The sequence below is a fragment of the Vidua macroura genome, chromosome 24 (assembly GCF_024509145.1).
Source record: "Vidua macroura isolate BioBank_ID:100142 chromosome 24, ASM2450914v1, whole genome shotgun sequence".
Lineage (NCBI taxonomy): Eukaryota > Metazoa > Chordata > Aves > Passeriformes > Viduidae > Vidua > Vidua macroura.
Window position 1 is genome coordinate 1,234,115 of NC_071594.1, and position 16,614 is coordinate 1,250,728.

A 16,614-nucleotide genomic window follows, 5' to 3' on the forward strand; every position below is an offset into this window, starting at 1 on the left:
TACAGGGCATAGATCAGCCCCCTGGGCCCAAGGGGAGCAGAGGTGAGGCTGGAGACTCTGCCATCCAAAAGGATTTGGCCTGAGGAGCACTGGAGAGAGGAGGGTGAGGGAGGTCAAACTGGGTGTGGAGGAAGAGACAAGGAGACACAACTCATTAATAACCTTCATTTAATCCTTCATGACATTGGAAAATGTAGAAATGTCACAGACTCATTCACAGTACTGGTAACATTTGCAAAGCTGTGCAAAGCCCTTGATGTCAAGTACAAGACAATCACTTCATACTTTTTTTAATATAAAATTAATGTTTAGAAATAGCAGCTGTTATTGCTTATAAATTCCTGAGTTCTCTACATCCATCAGATGCTCCCTGCTATGAGCAGTGCCTGCTCCTCTGCCCTGAAGCTCCCTGGGCTCTCGTGCAGGGTCTGGCCCTGCAGGCTGACCACGGCTCGCAGGGAGATTTTCTGTGGAGGGAAAGCAAAGGGAGTCCCTGTGAGTGGCTCCTTCACTGCCTTGGCACTGGGAAGTTCAGTGGCCAGAGGAAACGCCAAAGATTTTTTGTGAATACCAACAGATCAGCTCAGAACCATGTGCCTGGCTCCTAGCTGTGCTCTGGACTGGCTCCATCATTTGCCTTGTCCTGGAGGAAAAGGCCCCTGTGGTTGTGACAGGACTGGAAGTGAAGTCAGTCGGGGCGAGTCAAGGCTAGTTAAAGCCAGACTGATGCTGGAGCTGTGGTAACACAGCAGGGACACAGCAGGGACAGACTCTGTGGGGGTCACTTAGAGCTGCTCATGGGTCTCCAGCCCTGGTGACTGATCCATGCCAGGTTAATGGCTGGACTCCATCACCTTAAAGGTCTTCTCCAACCAAAACGATTCCATGATCCCATAAAATCTAAGGCTGCCCTGCTGCACCACACTGGGCTATTCAGAAACAGAGAATGTTAACTTCATTTTACCTGGAAGTCACGGATGTAGGTGAGGAAGAAGCTGAGGAAGGAGAATGCCAACGACCACTCAGAGACGGTGCTGATGATGTGGGGGGTGTAGCCCTATGTTACAGAGGGGAAAAAATCCATGTGAAAACTGCCCTGGAACCTGCAGTGGCACAAGGATGGCTTGTGACTTGTGACATCCCATGTGAGATCTTACATCCAGAACTATTCCCACTAGAGACCAAAATCCCTTATTGTATCTGGAATCTCCACGAATGAAGTGCTGAAGAATGAGAATGACCAGGAAAACACCTGCTCCAACTGGGATGATGCCCACTTGGAATTTAATATGCACCTACAAAACCTGAAGGCTCAATCCAGAGCTCAACTAACAATGAGCAGAGAGGTTCAAGGCCCTCCTCAAGATGCAGGAGGGATTAATTTAGAGTTACACTTGAACATCCAACAGTTTTGTGCAATCAGTACTTCAGCAAGTGCTGGCACAGGTTGCCCAGAGCAGCTGTGGCTGCCCCATCCCTGGAAGTCCAAGGCCAGGTTGGACGGGGCTTGGAGCAAGCTGGGATAATGGGAGGTGTCCCTGCCCATGGCAGGGGGTGGAACTGGATGGGCTTTAATGTCCCCCCAACCCAAACCAGTCTGGGATCCCACAATTCCAAGGATCTGCTGGCTGGTTCGGCTGGCACAGCTCTCTCCTCTCCCATCCCAGTCTGTGCTGTGACCTGCAGGAAGTTCCCACCTGTCCCTCCAAATCCAGCTGGATTTGGTCTCCATTTCCGGCCCCCCCCCCCCCCCCCCCACTCACTTACTCTTTCCTGAGGGTCCCAGTGCAGCTTCTGCACCAGGTTCTGTCCATACAATCCACTGTACAACACAACTGAGGACACAAACACTGAAGGAAGAGGTTAAGGAAGATTCAAAGCCAAGAATGAGGAACATGGAAGTTGCAGACTGTGTTGAGCTGAGGCTATGAGGTCTCAGCCAGAGGAGCAGTAATGGTGCCATGGACCATTCACATTGTGCCCTTCAACCCATAGCTTGTCCCAGCCCACTGGTTATTGTCACATGAAAGGGTTAATTTGAACCTAAACCCATTATTTCTGTTCTCTGTGTGCTGCCTCTTGTTATTCCTCTGATCAAACAAAGCGCTCTCGTGGAAGTGTTTAAGCTATGATCAGATGTGCACACTTACTGAGCATTTTAATTTATTTTTACTGGTATTTCCCACCCTAATAAGAGTCTGGATCTCTTTCTCTGATGGCTTGTCAATGTCTCAACTACCTTGCATTCTTGCTGTGGGCCACAGGTTGGAATTCTGTATCACCTGCAGCAAAGAGGATATTTGGCTTTTCTATTTCCCTCCTAGTCAAGGTTTGAGAAGTGCTTTGGATTTCACGCCATCTGACAATGATCCCCCATTTAATCCAAGACCTAGATCCTTCTGGAGTGTTTGATGTCACTTCAACATCTTACAGGGGGAAGGTACCCAAAAAAGTGCTCCTGCTACACAACAAATGAAACTCAGATCATTAATTTATAGACAACCTGATTTTCATAGGATTAAGATATTAAATTTGTCAGTGGTTAATGAGATTAAACATGAAGAGCCTCCTGATGTGAAAAATTAATTTTGGTAGTGAACAAGACTGGACTTCCTAGCACAAACATGGCCTTAAGAACCCAGACTTCCAAAGCTTATTTCAAAATGGATGTGAGTGGTTTAGCAGCTCTGGTTACTGATTGGACTACAGACACCCAATTTTCTGCTTAATTGAATTGGGCAGCTCTAGGAGCTGTTTGTTATCTGCCTGAGTTCCTGCTGCAGTGGGAAGAATTTAATCATTGTGATATAAAAATAACTGGTTCCCATTCCCCTCCCTGCCCCCCCATTACAGTGGGTCATCAACTGCCTTGCTCTGGGCTGGCAGTTCTGCTGTTACACTCCACCACAGGACCAGGGGTATTTTCATAGATTCAGATAATTATTTAGGTTGGAAAAGACCTCTGAGGTTGAGTCCAATTGTTCCCCAAGGCCAAGGCCACCACAAACCCACATCTCCAAGTGCCACATCCACATGCCTTTTAAATCTCTCCAGGGATGGTGACTCCACCACTGCCCTGGGCAGCTGTGCCAGTGCCTGACCACCCTTTCTATGAAGAAATTTTCCCTCATATCCAACCTGAACCTCCCTTGACACAGCTTGAGGCTGTTTCCTCTTGTCCTGGCCCTTGCTCCCCAGCAGCAGAGCACAACCCCATCCTGGCTGTCCCCTCCTGTCAGGAGCTGTGCAGAGCCAGAAGGTCCCCCCTGAGCCTCCTTTTCTCCAGGCTGAGCCCCCCCGCTGCTCCCTCAGCTGCTCCTGGTGCCCCAGACCCCTTCCCAGCTCCATTTCCCCTCCCTGGATGTGCTCCAGCTCCTCAGTGTCTCTCTTGTCAGGAGGGGCCCAGAGCTGTCCCCAGGACCAGAGCTGCCCTAGCAGTGCTGGCACAGGGAATGGGCACTGCTGTGACCCCAGAGCTGACACAAAATACATTTCCTTCTGTCTTCCAGTACCTATTACAACATTTAACCCAAGGCCACAGACTTCTCCCTTTCCCCATCTTTCCCTTATGATATTATAAGCTGTTAATTTAGAACAATAAATTCCCTTTTCTTCCTCTTTCATTGTTATATATGTACACATCATTACTTCTACAACTTCCCTATAATTTTGGTTAGTCTACATTGGCACAAAAACCTCTACAAATCTGAGGTTTGTGGGCTTTTGGCATCTGTAAGAGGAACGTAACTTGCAGCAGATCATATTGTTCATAGAACATATTTTAGTTTCACCCATTTGGTTCCTCCCTATTCAAAACTGAAAATCTTGGTTGCTAATACTAAAAATTTCTGTTAAATACAAAAATTCTCCAAGTTTCTCAGAGGATTTCCTTGCTGTCTGCCAAGGCCCCTCAGCAGGTGAAGGTCCTTCATGATGGATAACAAGCCTGTGCCCCACTGTCCCTGCTCCTCTGACTCCTTCAGATTCTATAATCCTGCAGCAGCAGGGATGGGAGCCCAGCAAGATGCTCCAACCTTGTGAAATGGGACATACAGTTTAGTGTTGCTATTGGCTGCCAGCCTGCAAATATGTGGGATTGGTGGGGATTAAATCAGTGGCCTGGATACAGCTGCAGATGGGATAGTGTTTAAGCAATGGGTTTTGCAACTTGTGTCTCTAGAATTCAGGAAGTTTGGTGTTATTGTCCTATTTGACACAAAAACTTAGTTTAATTTTCAAATCCAATTTCCAAGTCCATTGTGGTGAGAAGGGGAACTATTCTGGTGCAGTCTCCTGACTGTTTCAATGATTTGGGAGAGGAAAAAGGCCTCTATTTCTGAGTGAGTTTGCCCACATTTGTTATATAAATATATGGATAAATGTTCCAGAATGGATTCCCACTGAGACAGGGCAGCACTAGAAGGTCCCTTCAACACAAACCATTCTGTGCTTCTCTCTTTCTCTAAACCCCACAGCTGCTTCCAGCACTTGGAATACAGAGCTAAAGGGGGTGATGAACTCTGATGCTGAGGGAAGGTGGTAGGGAATGCCAGTCAGAAATATCTTGTCTTTTGAACTGCAGGATGGGCAGGGAGGAGATCAGAGGTCAAAGTCCCCCCACCCAGCTCACCCTTGAAATGTGCTCCAGACTTGTCTCCCTGGCAAGTGCCAGCACATCATCCCTGTTCTAGAGCCAGCTGGCACAGCCCTGCTCCACATGGTCTGTTTTCCTCTTGTGCTACATTCTGTTTCTTTTTCAGTTGTATCCTAATCTAACACACTGCACCATTTTTGTCCTCAGGAACACACTTTTATTTCTTACCTGTTTTTTTCCCCCCATTGAAACCACCCATCCCTTAAGGACACTTCCCTTTGGCCCCATATTTCTTAATTTAGTCAGACCTCTTATTTTTCCTGTTTTCAGTCTCTGGTGTGCAGTAGGTAAGGGGAGGAGAAAGGGTAGTAACTGTCCCTCTTACCTTTTTTTTTTTTTTTTTTTAATATCCAGGGGGGAATATTAAAAGTACTAAAGGGATTAACAATTTTCCCTGAAATTCCCAGGCTGGAATACAGAACAGGGCACTCTATAGGGTGAACAATCAAGGATGACAGGCCTCTTGTGGCACATGGTGGTGGTTCAGTTCAAGTAGGCGTAAATCCTGTGGAGACTGCTGGGTTTTGGTGCCACTGCCCAGGCAAAGGATACTGCTCAAGATGCTGGAACAGCTCCACAGGAACACGGCCAGGCGGGCCCAGAAGATGTCTTTGCTGTGAAGTTCTGGCTGCATCAGGTAGGACAGGATGGTCTGAACCAGCATGTAAATGGACCCCACCCCAAAGGTCAGGCAGGCTCCCAGCACGTGGATGTAGTACAGGATGCATTTCTAGGGAAAGAAAGTGCTGCCTGTGAAAACCTGGTTTCATTTTCTTCTGTAAACCTCTGGCATCCACCCCTCAGTGACCTTCTCCCATTCTGAGCTAAGCAGTTCTGGACTGTGCCAGTCCTCAGGAGACTTTTTTTGGAAACCCCATTGGAAGATTTCTGGAAGGCAGAACCTGCCAGCCTCTGGAATTTCTATTTTTGTTAAGTTCTTGTGGTGATGTTACAGGTCACAGCTGAACCTTCAGTACAGGAATTTGTGAGAGCTCTTCTCATAAATGGACAATATCACAGGAACTGGGTGAGAGAATCCCTGCAGGTGGGCAGGGAGTGGGAGTGACAACATTTCTACCCCAGGAACCTGGGCATCTATGAAAGATTATGTAATACAGGACAGATACAACACAATACTAGCATCTAATTTTGGATTAAAAATAATGAGGTTTTGCATTTCTCTGAATGAATTCTGGTTTGAATAACGATTGTTTATCAAATTAGTATCTTGGAATACTCTGAGGGAACAGGGTTCAATCAAGCAGCAATACTTAAAAACACCACCACGAGAACCAAGTGTCAAATAGCAAAAATAACTAAAACCAGAAGATATTCCAAAAAATCCAACCCAACAAAAAAATTGTTTTTAAAATATATGTGTATGAAAACCCACGTGTGTTCAGCCCTTTCCTCTCATCCCCAGCTTAGCACATGAGCCAGAGACAGGGAACAAAAAGTGTCATCTGACCTGTTGCACAAGCCAAGGCCTGGCGGCCTCCCTGCACCTTAATCGTGCAGATGTTTCCTTCCCTAAAACATGAGGTTCTCTGTGTATCTTACTGAGTAACTCTTAAGACCAAGCTTTTCGTTGTGCACCTTCTGTGCACAAACAAATTGTAAGAGCTGCATCCACAATGAGAATTTCTATTTAAGAAATATACAGGTTGCAAAAGTGTGTGCTCCAAAATCATGTACTGTGCAGGGAGGTGTCAGCAGAGAGAAATTCTTTATTTTTACACTTTGGGGTCTTCAGTCACCAGTGGATTGCAGGGCAATATGCAAGAGCATCACTTCCAACTTTTGTTTTGCTCAAGATTAAACGATACACAAACTGTTACCAAATTAACATGCACCTCCTGGGTTTTGACTGTTGTGAAATGCAAAGAACGTAGAAAAACTCTTTCTTGAGGGCAGTGGAGGGAAATCATGGAGTTGAGCAGAGCCTGGAGGATTCTTCTTGGTGGAATGGGAGGCTGGGACCTCTGAGGGGTCTAGAAAATAGTAAATAGATTGAGGCCTCCAAAAGAAAAAATGTCTAGAATGAGAGTGCTGAGGTTTCGAAGACAGGGGCTGCTGAAGCACTTTAGGAGCTGTGCTAGGGAAAAGGTGGAGCTTTCCAGGAGCTTTTCCTCTTTGGTTTTCCCTGTTCCTAATCCAGCAGGAGCCCAAGGTGACACTGCAGCCTGTGGTGGCTACAGGCACCACAACAGAGCCCCAAAATCCATCAGGAAATTAATGTGATAAGGCTGGCAATTATACAATCACCTGGCAAATAAAGCCAACGATGGGGACTTGCTCATGGTGTGATGGGTGAGAATATCAGATTTGGGGTTTTTGGAGTGGAAAGTATTGGGGAGAAGAAAAGATAGAGACCTGGGATGGAGAAAATCAGAAGAATTAATGTTGCAGAATTTTCAAGAATTTGAGAAGGTTTGAAGGACAGTCTACCCAAGAGGGCAGGTTTTTCAGAGCTCGGCTTGTGAGGTTGGGTGGTTTTGTTGGCTTTGCTTCTAGTTGTAACAAGTTTTTGATACCTTTTATACTATTTGATACCTGATTCTCCTGAGCCCCAGTTGCAGGCTTTCAATCTGGACCTCAGGTTTTCAACCTGCTGGAAGGAGATCCAAGTGGGGCTTCTGCAATCTTGGTGGTTATGAATGTTTTGAAATGTCATGAACAGCTGCTCACAAATCCCAAAGCAAATAAGGAATAACTAACAAATTAAAAGTCAAACCTTATATTTTTTAACCGTTCTCTGTAGAGAATTTCACAAAAAAGCAGTTTGGCAGTTTCTGTAAATCCACAGTTTATCAGGTATGACAGCAGGTATCTCAGAACAGACACAGCTCTGGCAGGGGCAGAGCAATGCACGTGGCGCACAAACCTGGAAATTTGCAATAATGCAGAGTCCAAAGCAGCTCATCCATCCCAGTGTGAGGCCCAGCTTATTCAGCCTGAGGATCTTGGGTTTTTCTGGGCTCAGGGCAGACACTTGTTTGTACCGGACGTACATGGTGGCCATCCCTGCAAAGACAGCCACAGGCATAAGATTCCTGCTGGGGAGCAGTGGCCTTGTTTACCTGGGAAGATGCTGAGTGACGGAGGCAACTTTTAAAATACAATTATTTTTTTAGGGCACAGTGAAATAGGAAAGCTGAAAGGCTGGAAATGAAAATTGAAATAATATAATGACAAACAAATAAAATTATTAGATTTTTTGGAGCTATTTCATTTAAAAGTCATATTAGGTTGTTTTCCCTCCCTCCATTGTTGTAGTACAGGTAAGGTGACTGCCTTGAATTTGCATTTTTATTGCTTTTACTTTTCTGTTTGTTTTTTTGAATGCATTTTTTGTCCTTCTGGAATCCACAATCGCATACTGGCAATTCATGGATAACATCCCTGAATACACATTTTGAATCTCTTAAGAGAAGTGAGATTTATTGCTCAGTATTTAGTTTTTGAGTAAGAATTCTGTGCTGTTTAATGATCTGGAGAAAGAAGTGAACTTTTTTAAAGCTGTTGCATTACAGAACTGCCTGCAGCTCACCAAGGACAGTTTTCTGTACTCACCCAAGAAGGTTGAAACATTTAACATGATCCCAAATAAGCATCTTTCAGGTGGTATTGTCCCTGTATCACTGGAAAAGATAAATGGAGTGATACATATCCTATATTATTTATATTAAAAATACTTCCAACACAACTTTACTTATTTCAGTCTACAAAGGACATGTAAAAAAAGTGCCTCCCAGATGATTTTCACTGAATTTTTCATTACTCAAACTATGCTGTGCTGGTTTTAGAGCTGTAGAAATCACCATGGTAAAGACAAGCTTGCCTTGGAGCAGGGAATGATCATGCTCAGAGTAACTGTTCCTTTCATATCGATCTTGATGCCATAAAAGGTGAATAAAAAGGATTAAAACTGGAAAAATGAAGAACATGGAAAACTGAAAGAGCAAAGCTTGAGTTATATATATCAGCCTTGATAATATAAAGTTGGCAATGTAGATTTTAGTATGGATTTTCTGGTGCAACAAACCTGGTGGCAGCAAGTGGCTTCACTCTGAGCAGGGATGTGGTGAGGCACCCCCAGTTCATCATCATTTTTAAGTGTATGTTCACAGAGCCAAAACTTAGAGTTTTGCACAAAACCAGACACCTTTAAATAGAGTAACACATAAATCCCAGAAGGAGGTTGGGAAGGACCTTAAAGTTCATCTCAACTATCTCATGCCAACCAGGGACATGTTCCACCATCCCAGGGTGCTCCAAGCCCCATCCAACCTGGCCTTGGACACTTCCAGGCATGGGGCAGCAACAGCATCTCTGAGCAACTTGTGCTAGATTCACCACGCTCACAGGGAAGGAATTTCTTCCTAACATTTAACCTGAATTTCCCCTCTGTCAGTTTAATATCACCTATAACTATATATACAATGCCTATAAAGAGTAACTTTAGAACTGGAGCTCTTGGGTAAGAACTGCTATTTAAGTCTGGAGTTGGGAAGAACTCACAGGAGTGGCGTCAGTTCAGTGCTCTGACACAGGTTGGACATCACTGACCTGATGTAGGGCATCAAAGGGTCAACGTGGTGCAGGACAATTGCAGTAATGTAGGAAAACACAAACGATGCTGCTGACCACACAACCAGCGCCACGGGCAGGAAGGAGAGGCCTTGCTGGAACCACCACATTTCAGGGCTGACTTCTGCCTCCAGACACTGTGAAAAACCAAATGCAAAGGTTTACTAAGAGTTCTCAAATGTTTACTGAGATTCTCAAATTTACTGAGTTCTCAAGTGTTTACTGAGAGTTCTGAAAGGTTTGCTGAGATTCTCAAAGGTTATCTAGGATTTTACTACAAGGACTCTGAAGTTTTGCTTTCCTTGAGGCAGGCTGCTTCCCATACAGCAGTTTGATATTGCTTTCGGTCCTCTCCTGCAAACCCAAAGTGAACACTGACTTCACAGAAGAATTCATAAATAAGCAGAATTACATCTGGAAATGTTAATTCTGAAATTCTTAAGAGCATCATTAGAAACCAGTACTGTCATTTTACTACGTGACTTGGATTTTTTGCTGCCAGAAAAGGGTCATGTGGGTCACTGTGAGTAACATTTTCTTCTCAGCCTTGTGTCACAACACCAGGTCAGTAGAGTGAGCTGACAGAAAACGTGTCCCTGCACTGACACTGCAACTGATGGTGGCTGTGGTGGAGCCTCCAGCTTCTATTAACACTTAGCTGGGTAGATGTGGAGGAAATGACCCAAAATTACTTTAATACCTGCCCTCAATTATTCCCTGTCAGACTCTGTGACTTAACATCTGTTATAGAGTCCCAGGGCTGGAAGGGACTTTAAATCCCATCTTGTTCCACCCCCTGCCATGGGCAGCGACACCTTCCACTATCCCAGGTTGCTCCAAGCTCTGTCCAACCTGGCCTTGGACACTTCCAAGGATGGGGCAGCCACAGCTTTTCTGGACAACCTCTACCAGGGCCTCACCACCCTCACAGGGAGGAATATCCCAGTATCCCATCTAACCCTGCCATTAGTTGCACACACATAGGTTTTATTTTCTACTCTGAATCCTCTTTGCTTCACAGTCTCATTTTGTTGTCCCTCCATAATGTGCTGATGGGCTCTCTCAAAGCACTGGGGGGTTTCCTGGGCTCACTGTGTTAATGTTGAGCAAACAGCTCCATTTCCCCACATCTCTTCCTCCCATCCTGTCTAGATTTGGGTATTGCCAAGGAGAAGCTTGTGCTGAGGTACCTCACAGAGTGGGACAGAAAATGACTTTGCCATTCTGCAACAATTTTTAAAAATTCGTTTGTTTTTTAAATTTATTAATGTTTAGGATGAAATGTCAGTGAAAATATAAAAACCCTTCATAATTTAGATTAAATCAAAACTGAAGTAACATTTAGATCTATTTATTCTATGTTGTAAAGATAACTTTTAGAAGATATCACCGGTGAAGTTTTGAGAAGATAAACCCAATTCTTTTGTGGAGAGTGAATCAGAACTTTCCCATGGATTGTAATATCAATAATAACAATACCCATATTAACAGGGCAGGGGCACCTTTCACTAGAGCAGCTTGATGAGCTCCATCCAGCCTGGCTTCACGACCTCTCAGCTATCTGAGTTCATTGCTACCAACCACAGCCCTCAAACTCAAGGGTTGCTCACAGCAGTTGCTGTTTTACAGGTGGGAGGAAAAGATCCGTGTGCAGTGCAGTGAAATTATGACTCTGTACTCACACTGTCCAGTTCCCTAAATCCCACCCTGACAGCAAATCTGTGTCTCAACCCAGTTCTCTAAGAGCAAGAACGGCTCTTAGCTCTAGTGAGCTCACACAGAGAGATCTATGACTCCTCCCTACTCTTGCTGCAAAAGCAAAGTAATTTGCTACTAGCTTCAAACACAACCAGAGTTATTTCAGCCTCCCAGAATGGCTGAGGGGGGAAAGGAGCTCTGGAAGTCACCTGGACCATCTCCCTGCTCAAGCAGGGCCACCAGAGCCAGTAATGCAGGAGGACACCCCAGGGATGGAGATACCACAACCTTTCTGGGGAGCCTGGGATAACCAGTGCCAGTCACCCTCACAGATAAAAAGTGTTTCCTGATGGTCACTGGAGAGAAGAGGAGAAAAAATGTTTAGTTAAAAACTGGAGACTGTAAATGGAAAATGGAAAAGGACAAAGGTGAAGAGCAAATAATGGAAAATGCACATCCAAGGGCATCCAGGCAAAGATCTGTATGTGAGAAAAACAAAAGAATGTTGAAACAAATTAGAAGGAAGTACTGAGAGGTTTTAGAAGGGCATGGCCTGGGGTGGAGAGGCTGAAAGAAAGGAGGAAGAGAAAAGGAAGAAAGAGGAAGCACCAAGACTAGAAAGTCTCATGGCGAGAAAAAAGTTGAAACAAAAGCAGGTGAATCTTGCAAGAGATCAGAGCTGGTCAACCTTCACAACTCTTGCATAGAATGGACAACTACAGCCTTGTAGAGGTGAAGGTTCAGCTGCTTGTGAGAAAGCTGGTTGGTGACAGGTAAAGGTGTTTAAGGATATGTAGTGAATAAGAACAGATTGACAGAATTCAAGTTGCCTGATCTCTTGCCCATTTTTAAGCTAAATATAAAGTCTGCCATCTGATCATGATTTTTAAGACTGCAAGCAGTAATGACTGTAACTTCACAATCCCATCTCTAGTATGAGTAAATTGGGAATTTGAAAGAGAAATGTGGATTTTGCATGACATTCTCTGTTATAAATGTTATGCTCCTGGGCATGTAATTCCCAGCATTCCAGTCTGAATATACTTTTCATTTCACATTTAAATATTCATAGTGCCTTAATTTTATTTCTGAACTAACATACTTTCCCCTGCAAACAAACCAACCAACCAACGAACCAACCAACCACATTCTACATACCTGAGAACAAGGGCATCAGAGGACATGTCACTTAAGGGGAATCCAAGGTCATTTTTCTGCTGAAGCTCCACGTTCGCTTCATTTTTCTGACTCTGAGATATAAAGGAAAATAAGCAAGATGTGAGGTACCTCTTGCCACGTTTATTCTTCTTAGCACCTTCTGTTAGTCACTGCTGCTGACTGGACACAGATTAGACTGTTGGCTTGCCCCAGCGTGATTTTCCTTCATTCCAAGTGGTTTAAGGAGTGAAGCTTGTGTGTAGTGGGGAGGTAGAAATGAAATGAAAATGGTGTTTAAGGCTCTTTGATTTTAGGAGTTTTTTACACAACCATTTAACTTGAAATGAAGAGCTTTCAAGAGATGAAGTGAATGCAACTATAATCAGTGCCTACAACCATGGCTTTCACCTAAGAAAGGGAACAGAACATGGAGACTTCCCATTTCATTGTGGACACATATCCCAATGTCCTGCTGGTGCAACGCTAAATACATGTCTGGAGAGGGGCTGGAGCAACCTGAGTATCACAGGACCATTTAAGTTGGAAAAGGCCTCTAAGATGATCAAGTCTAACTCTTCCTCTGGCACTGCCAAGGCACAACTAAACCACATCCCCAGGTGCCACATCCACAGATTTTAAATGCCTTCAGGGATGGTGACTCCACCTCTGCCTTGGACAGCCTATGCCAGTGCTGGACAACATATTCCAGGAAGAAACTTTTCTCAGTTTCCAACCTGAACTTCCCCGGTGCAGCTTGAAGCCGTTTGCTCTTGCCCTGGCCCCTGTTGCCTGGGAGCAGAGCCCAACCTCCCCTGGCTGCACCCTCCTGTCAGGGAGTTGTGCAGAGCCAGAAGGTCACCCTTGAGCCTCCTTTTCTCCAGCCTGAGCCCCCCAGCTGCTCCCGGTGCTCCAGACCCTTCCCCAGCTCTGTTCCTTTCCCTGGACACACCCCAGCCCTTCAATGTCTCTCTTGCCAGGAGGGGCCCAGAGCTGCCCCCAGGACTGGAGCTACCCCAGCAGTGCCAGCACAGGGAACCACGCTGGGCCTTCTGGACACAGCATGGCTGTGACAGTCCAGGTGCCATTGGCCTACTTTCCCACCTGGGCTCATGTCCAGCCACTGTTACCAGCATCAGCTTTCCAGCCACTCCTTCCCCAGCTTGGAGTATTCCATGGGATTGTTGTAACCCAAGGGCAGAACCTGGCATTGGTCTTGTTGACTGTCCCACTGTTGGCCTCAGCCACGGATGCTGCCTGTCCATTTAATCAGACATTCCATAACTCCTGACTTCTCCTCCCACAGGTTTGAGGCACTGCCTTGGGGATGCAGAGGGGCTGAAGCTCTGTGGGGATGAAGCTCAGAGACGATGCAGATTCTCTAACTGCTGAGGATATTTATGTGCCTGTGCAGACTAATCTACCTGGGCTAGGACAAGCTTAGTAAAGCAGAACAGCTATCCAATTTCTCCCTGCATATTGCCCTTACTACAAAATAAATGTGTCCACACAGGCAGCTCATCAGCACTGCTCCAAAGCAAGCTGGGCAGCAGAGGAGCCCTCACTCTGTTAGGACTGGGAATCTGTCTACCCTGAGCTGTCACTGAGCCCAGGGCTGAGCCCTGCACATGATTTATCATCATTTTCATGTGGTCTGGCACAAAGAGCACCTTCAGTCACACCACAGAGCACTGCTGAGGCACAGCTTCTTACTGAGAGTGTATGTGCAGGCTGGCGGAATCTCCTGAGCTGGAAGTGACCCACAAGGATCACATCCAAACCCTGCCCTGCACAGACACCCCAACAATCCCACCCTGGGCATCCCTGGCAGCGCTGTCCAAACACTCCTGCAGCTCTGGCAGCCCAGCACCCTCTGGGGGAAGAACCTTTCCCTGATGTCCAGCCTGACACAGCTCCAGCCATTCCCTTGAGTCCTGTCCCTGCTCACAGAGAGCAGAGATCAGAGCTGTCCCTCAGGAGAAATCTGCAGCCCCCCAGGAGGATCATCCTGACAGCACCAGTTGGGCTCTGCCCCTCTTGCCTTCCCCAGCAGAAACCCCCTCACTAACTCTCCTTACACTAAAAACAGCTTTATAAATTTCTCTTCCTTTACATTCTCTTATGTCAGTCAAGATCTACCCTGAGTTCTTATCTCCCTACATTTCTCTCCTCATTAAATATTTTACAGTGGAATCAAGTCAGTTTTCCCACTGTTCTGGGGGCAGACTGTACATCTTCCACACAGGCTTCACTCTGCAAATCCCTGGGCACAGTAAGGGCATGGTGTACTCCAGGCTGTCCCAACTTCCTGCTGTGCGGCTGCCCTGCATCCCTGCCAACTCCCAAGCTCTGCCTGGGCACAGAAAGAGGCACCTCCAAACACGAGGAGGCAGAAAGGAATTGCCATGTGCGCCAGATGCAAGGTCCTGAGATAAATTTTTCTTAACACCTCGTCCTATCCCATTGTTTTCAACAGGGAGAAGGAAAACACTCAAACTCCTTGTTTTTTTCATAAGCTCCTTTGCAAGCAGATTATACAACAGCATTGGCCAGCCTCAATTTTCCATATAACTATAATTTTCTTAAATATTTATCCTGGTCTTCAGGCACTTTGGAGTTTTAAGGGTTTTTTTTTTTTTTAAGCTCCAGTTTGACTATCACAGATTGTTTCCAATATCAAGAGCAAGTGAAGAAAGTGTTTCAAAAGGCAAGGAGATTTTAACCCTCTCCGAAGTGTTTCTCCCAGTGCAAGAATGCAGCCACGCCCTACCCAAGGGAGCGTGTGGATAGAATCTCCAAAGGAAAATGAAAGGTGGACAAGACCATCAAGGGCAGGAAGTTCATGTTACCTGGAATGACAAAGCTGCAAAGATGGTTGAATTACGTGGGGAAAAGGGAAATTCCTGAATTACTGATGATCCCTGGGTTGTCAACCTGCCTCTTCCCTGCTGTGTCAGCCAGACAGGCAGAGATAAAGCCCTACCAAGGGACACTTCCTTTTTTCCTTTTGTCTCCAGCAAATTGTCCTGTGGACAGTGCTGAGAGAAGGACAGAGGAATTTGTCTGTGCCTTCCTAAACAAACAGAGGCTGTGTCTGAACAGCCTGCACAGGTCAGGTCCGGCTGATAAGACATGGGTAAAGGTCACTGATCCTCAAAGCACTGACGTAAGGAGGTAGGAAATGTGTTACCTCTGCTGTCCCTGCTGCAGGGTAATGACAGCTGACCCATTTTGAGTGTTTTCTCAGTACAGACACTAAAAAAGTTGCCATGAAATCTTTCAGCCCTGTGGAGCAGCTTCCAGGGGGTCTCCATGTTCTGGCCCTGCTCCTGTTCCCTGGCTGAGAAGACACAGCATGGCCTGGAGCCAACCCAAACAGTGCCAGGCCCAGGACACTGTGACACAGGATGTCCCCAAGCCTGCTTGGGACACCCAGCACATTGTTACAGTGGCTGGGCGCTCCGGTTGATCCAGGAGCTCTGAGTCAGGGAAGAACCCAGAGAACTGGCTAATCCCACCTGCCTGACCACAGTGTCAGCTACAAACACCTGAGTCCTCGGAGCAGAGCCACCGGGAGATTCCCACGGGACAGCTGGGACTGGAGTCACTGCAAGGTCACACGGGGAGTGGGGGTGCTGGGGGCAATCAGAGAGGAAAGGGAAAAGGAACCAGGACGGAGGGAGGTTTGGGAAAGGAGGAAAAGGGAATGAAGGGGAGAACGGGGGGGCTGAAGGCAGAGAGATGAAGGGGCAGAGGGGCTCAGTGGGGTCCTTGGGGCAGAGGAGTTACTGGAAGTGATGGGGGCTCACTGGGGATGTGGTGGGGGGGGCAGCAGGGACGGTGGTGGGCTGACAGGGGGGCACAAAGGGGATGAGGGGGATTTGTCAGGAGAGGGAGAGAGGACAGCTGAGGTTCCTGGGGGTCCCGAAGGGCAGTGGGGACTGCAGGGCAGCCGGTGGGGGCAGCCGGTGGGGTGGGGGTGACATGGAGGGGGTCAGGGGACACTGGGGGATCACTGAGGGGGTAGTGAGGGCTGACAGAGAGGCCATGGCGTCACTGAGGATGGGAGGATCTCTGAGGGGATGACACGGGGCTTCCAAGGGGGTCTCTGACACGGTGACAGGGACACCGGAAGGTCGCTGAGGGGGATGAAGGGGGGTCCCTGAGGCGGTGACAGAGGATCTCGGAGAGGGTAACAGGGAGTGACAGGAGCACCGAGCAGCCGCTAAGAGGAGTGACAGGGAGACCGAGGGATGGTCGCTAGGGGGTGACAAAGAGGGCAGGAGGGGCGAAGGGGAGGTTGTGGCTTCTCTGAGGGGGTGGCAGGGCTGAGAGCGACGTGGGTTTGGTGTTTGGGTCCCCTTTCCCCCCCCCCCACCCCCTTCACCTCAGCCGCTCCCGCGCCGTCCTCGCTCTGCCCCGGCCCCGCCCCCGGCGCGCGCTGCCACCGCCTCCTTTCCGGCCGTCGCAAAAGGGGCGTAAAAGGAGCGCCGCCCGGTGCGGGGAGCGGAGGTAGC

At 47.1% G+C, this 16,614-nt stretch overlaps 2 protein-coding genes across 7 annotated transcripts in view; one reads left to right on the forward strand and one right to left on the reverse strand.

Annotated features, from left to right (window-relative positions):
* Window positions 1–151: 151 nt before the first annotated feature.
* Window positions 152–16,560, reverse strand: DRAM2 (DNA damage regulated autophagy modulator 2). Of its 4 annotated transcripts, none has more exons than XM_053997884.1 (9): window positions 16,485–16,560; window positions 12,101–12,192; window positions 9,224–9,381; window positions 8,228–8,295; window positions 7,539–7,678; window positions 5,207–5,384; window positions 1,768–1,850; window positions 965–1,057; window positions 152–467 (listed from the first exon to the last, which is right to left on the reverse strand). In XM_053997884.1, exons 3-9 carry the CDS (start codon window positions 9,352–9,354, stop codon window positions 360–362), a joined length of 801 nt encoding a protein of 266 aa, XP_053853859.1. In that variant the 5' UTR covers window positions 9,355–9,381; window positions 12,101–12,192; window positions 16,485–16,560; the 3' UTR covers window positions 152–359. The 4 variants fall into 4 exon arrangements, with proteins under 4 accessions (XP_053853859.1, XP_053853860.1, XP_053853861.1 ...); XM_053997885.1 differs by lacking the exon at window positions 16,485–16,560 and adding an exon at window positions 15,646–15,735; XM_053997886.1 differs by lacking the exon at window positions 16,485–16,560 and adding an exon at window positions 15,616–15,703.
* Window positions 15,625–16,614, forward strand: part of CEPT1 (choline/ethanolamine phosphotransferase 1) — a 32,574-nt gene continuing 31,584 nt past the window's right edge. The window contains exon 1 of one of the 3 annotated variants that reach the window (XM_053997879.1): window positions 15,625–15,711. The gene's annotated coding sequence lies outside the window, so the exon portion shown is untranslated. Of the gene's footprint in view, window positions 15,712–16,134; window positions 16,290–16,558; window positions 16,610–16,614 lie in introns of those variants that run through there. The other 2 variants (XM_053997877.1, XM_053997878.1) reach the window with 2 other exon arrangements.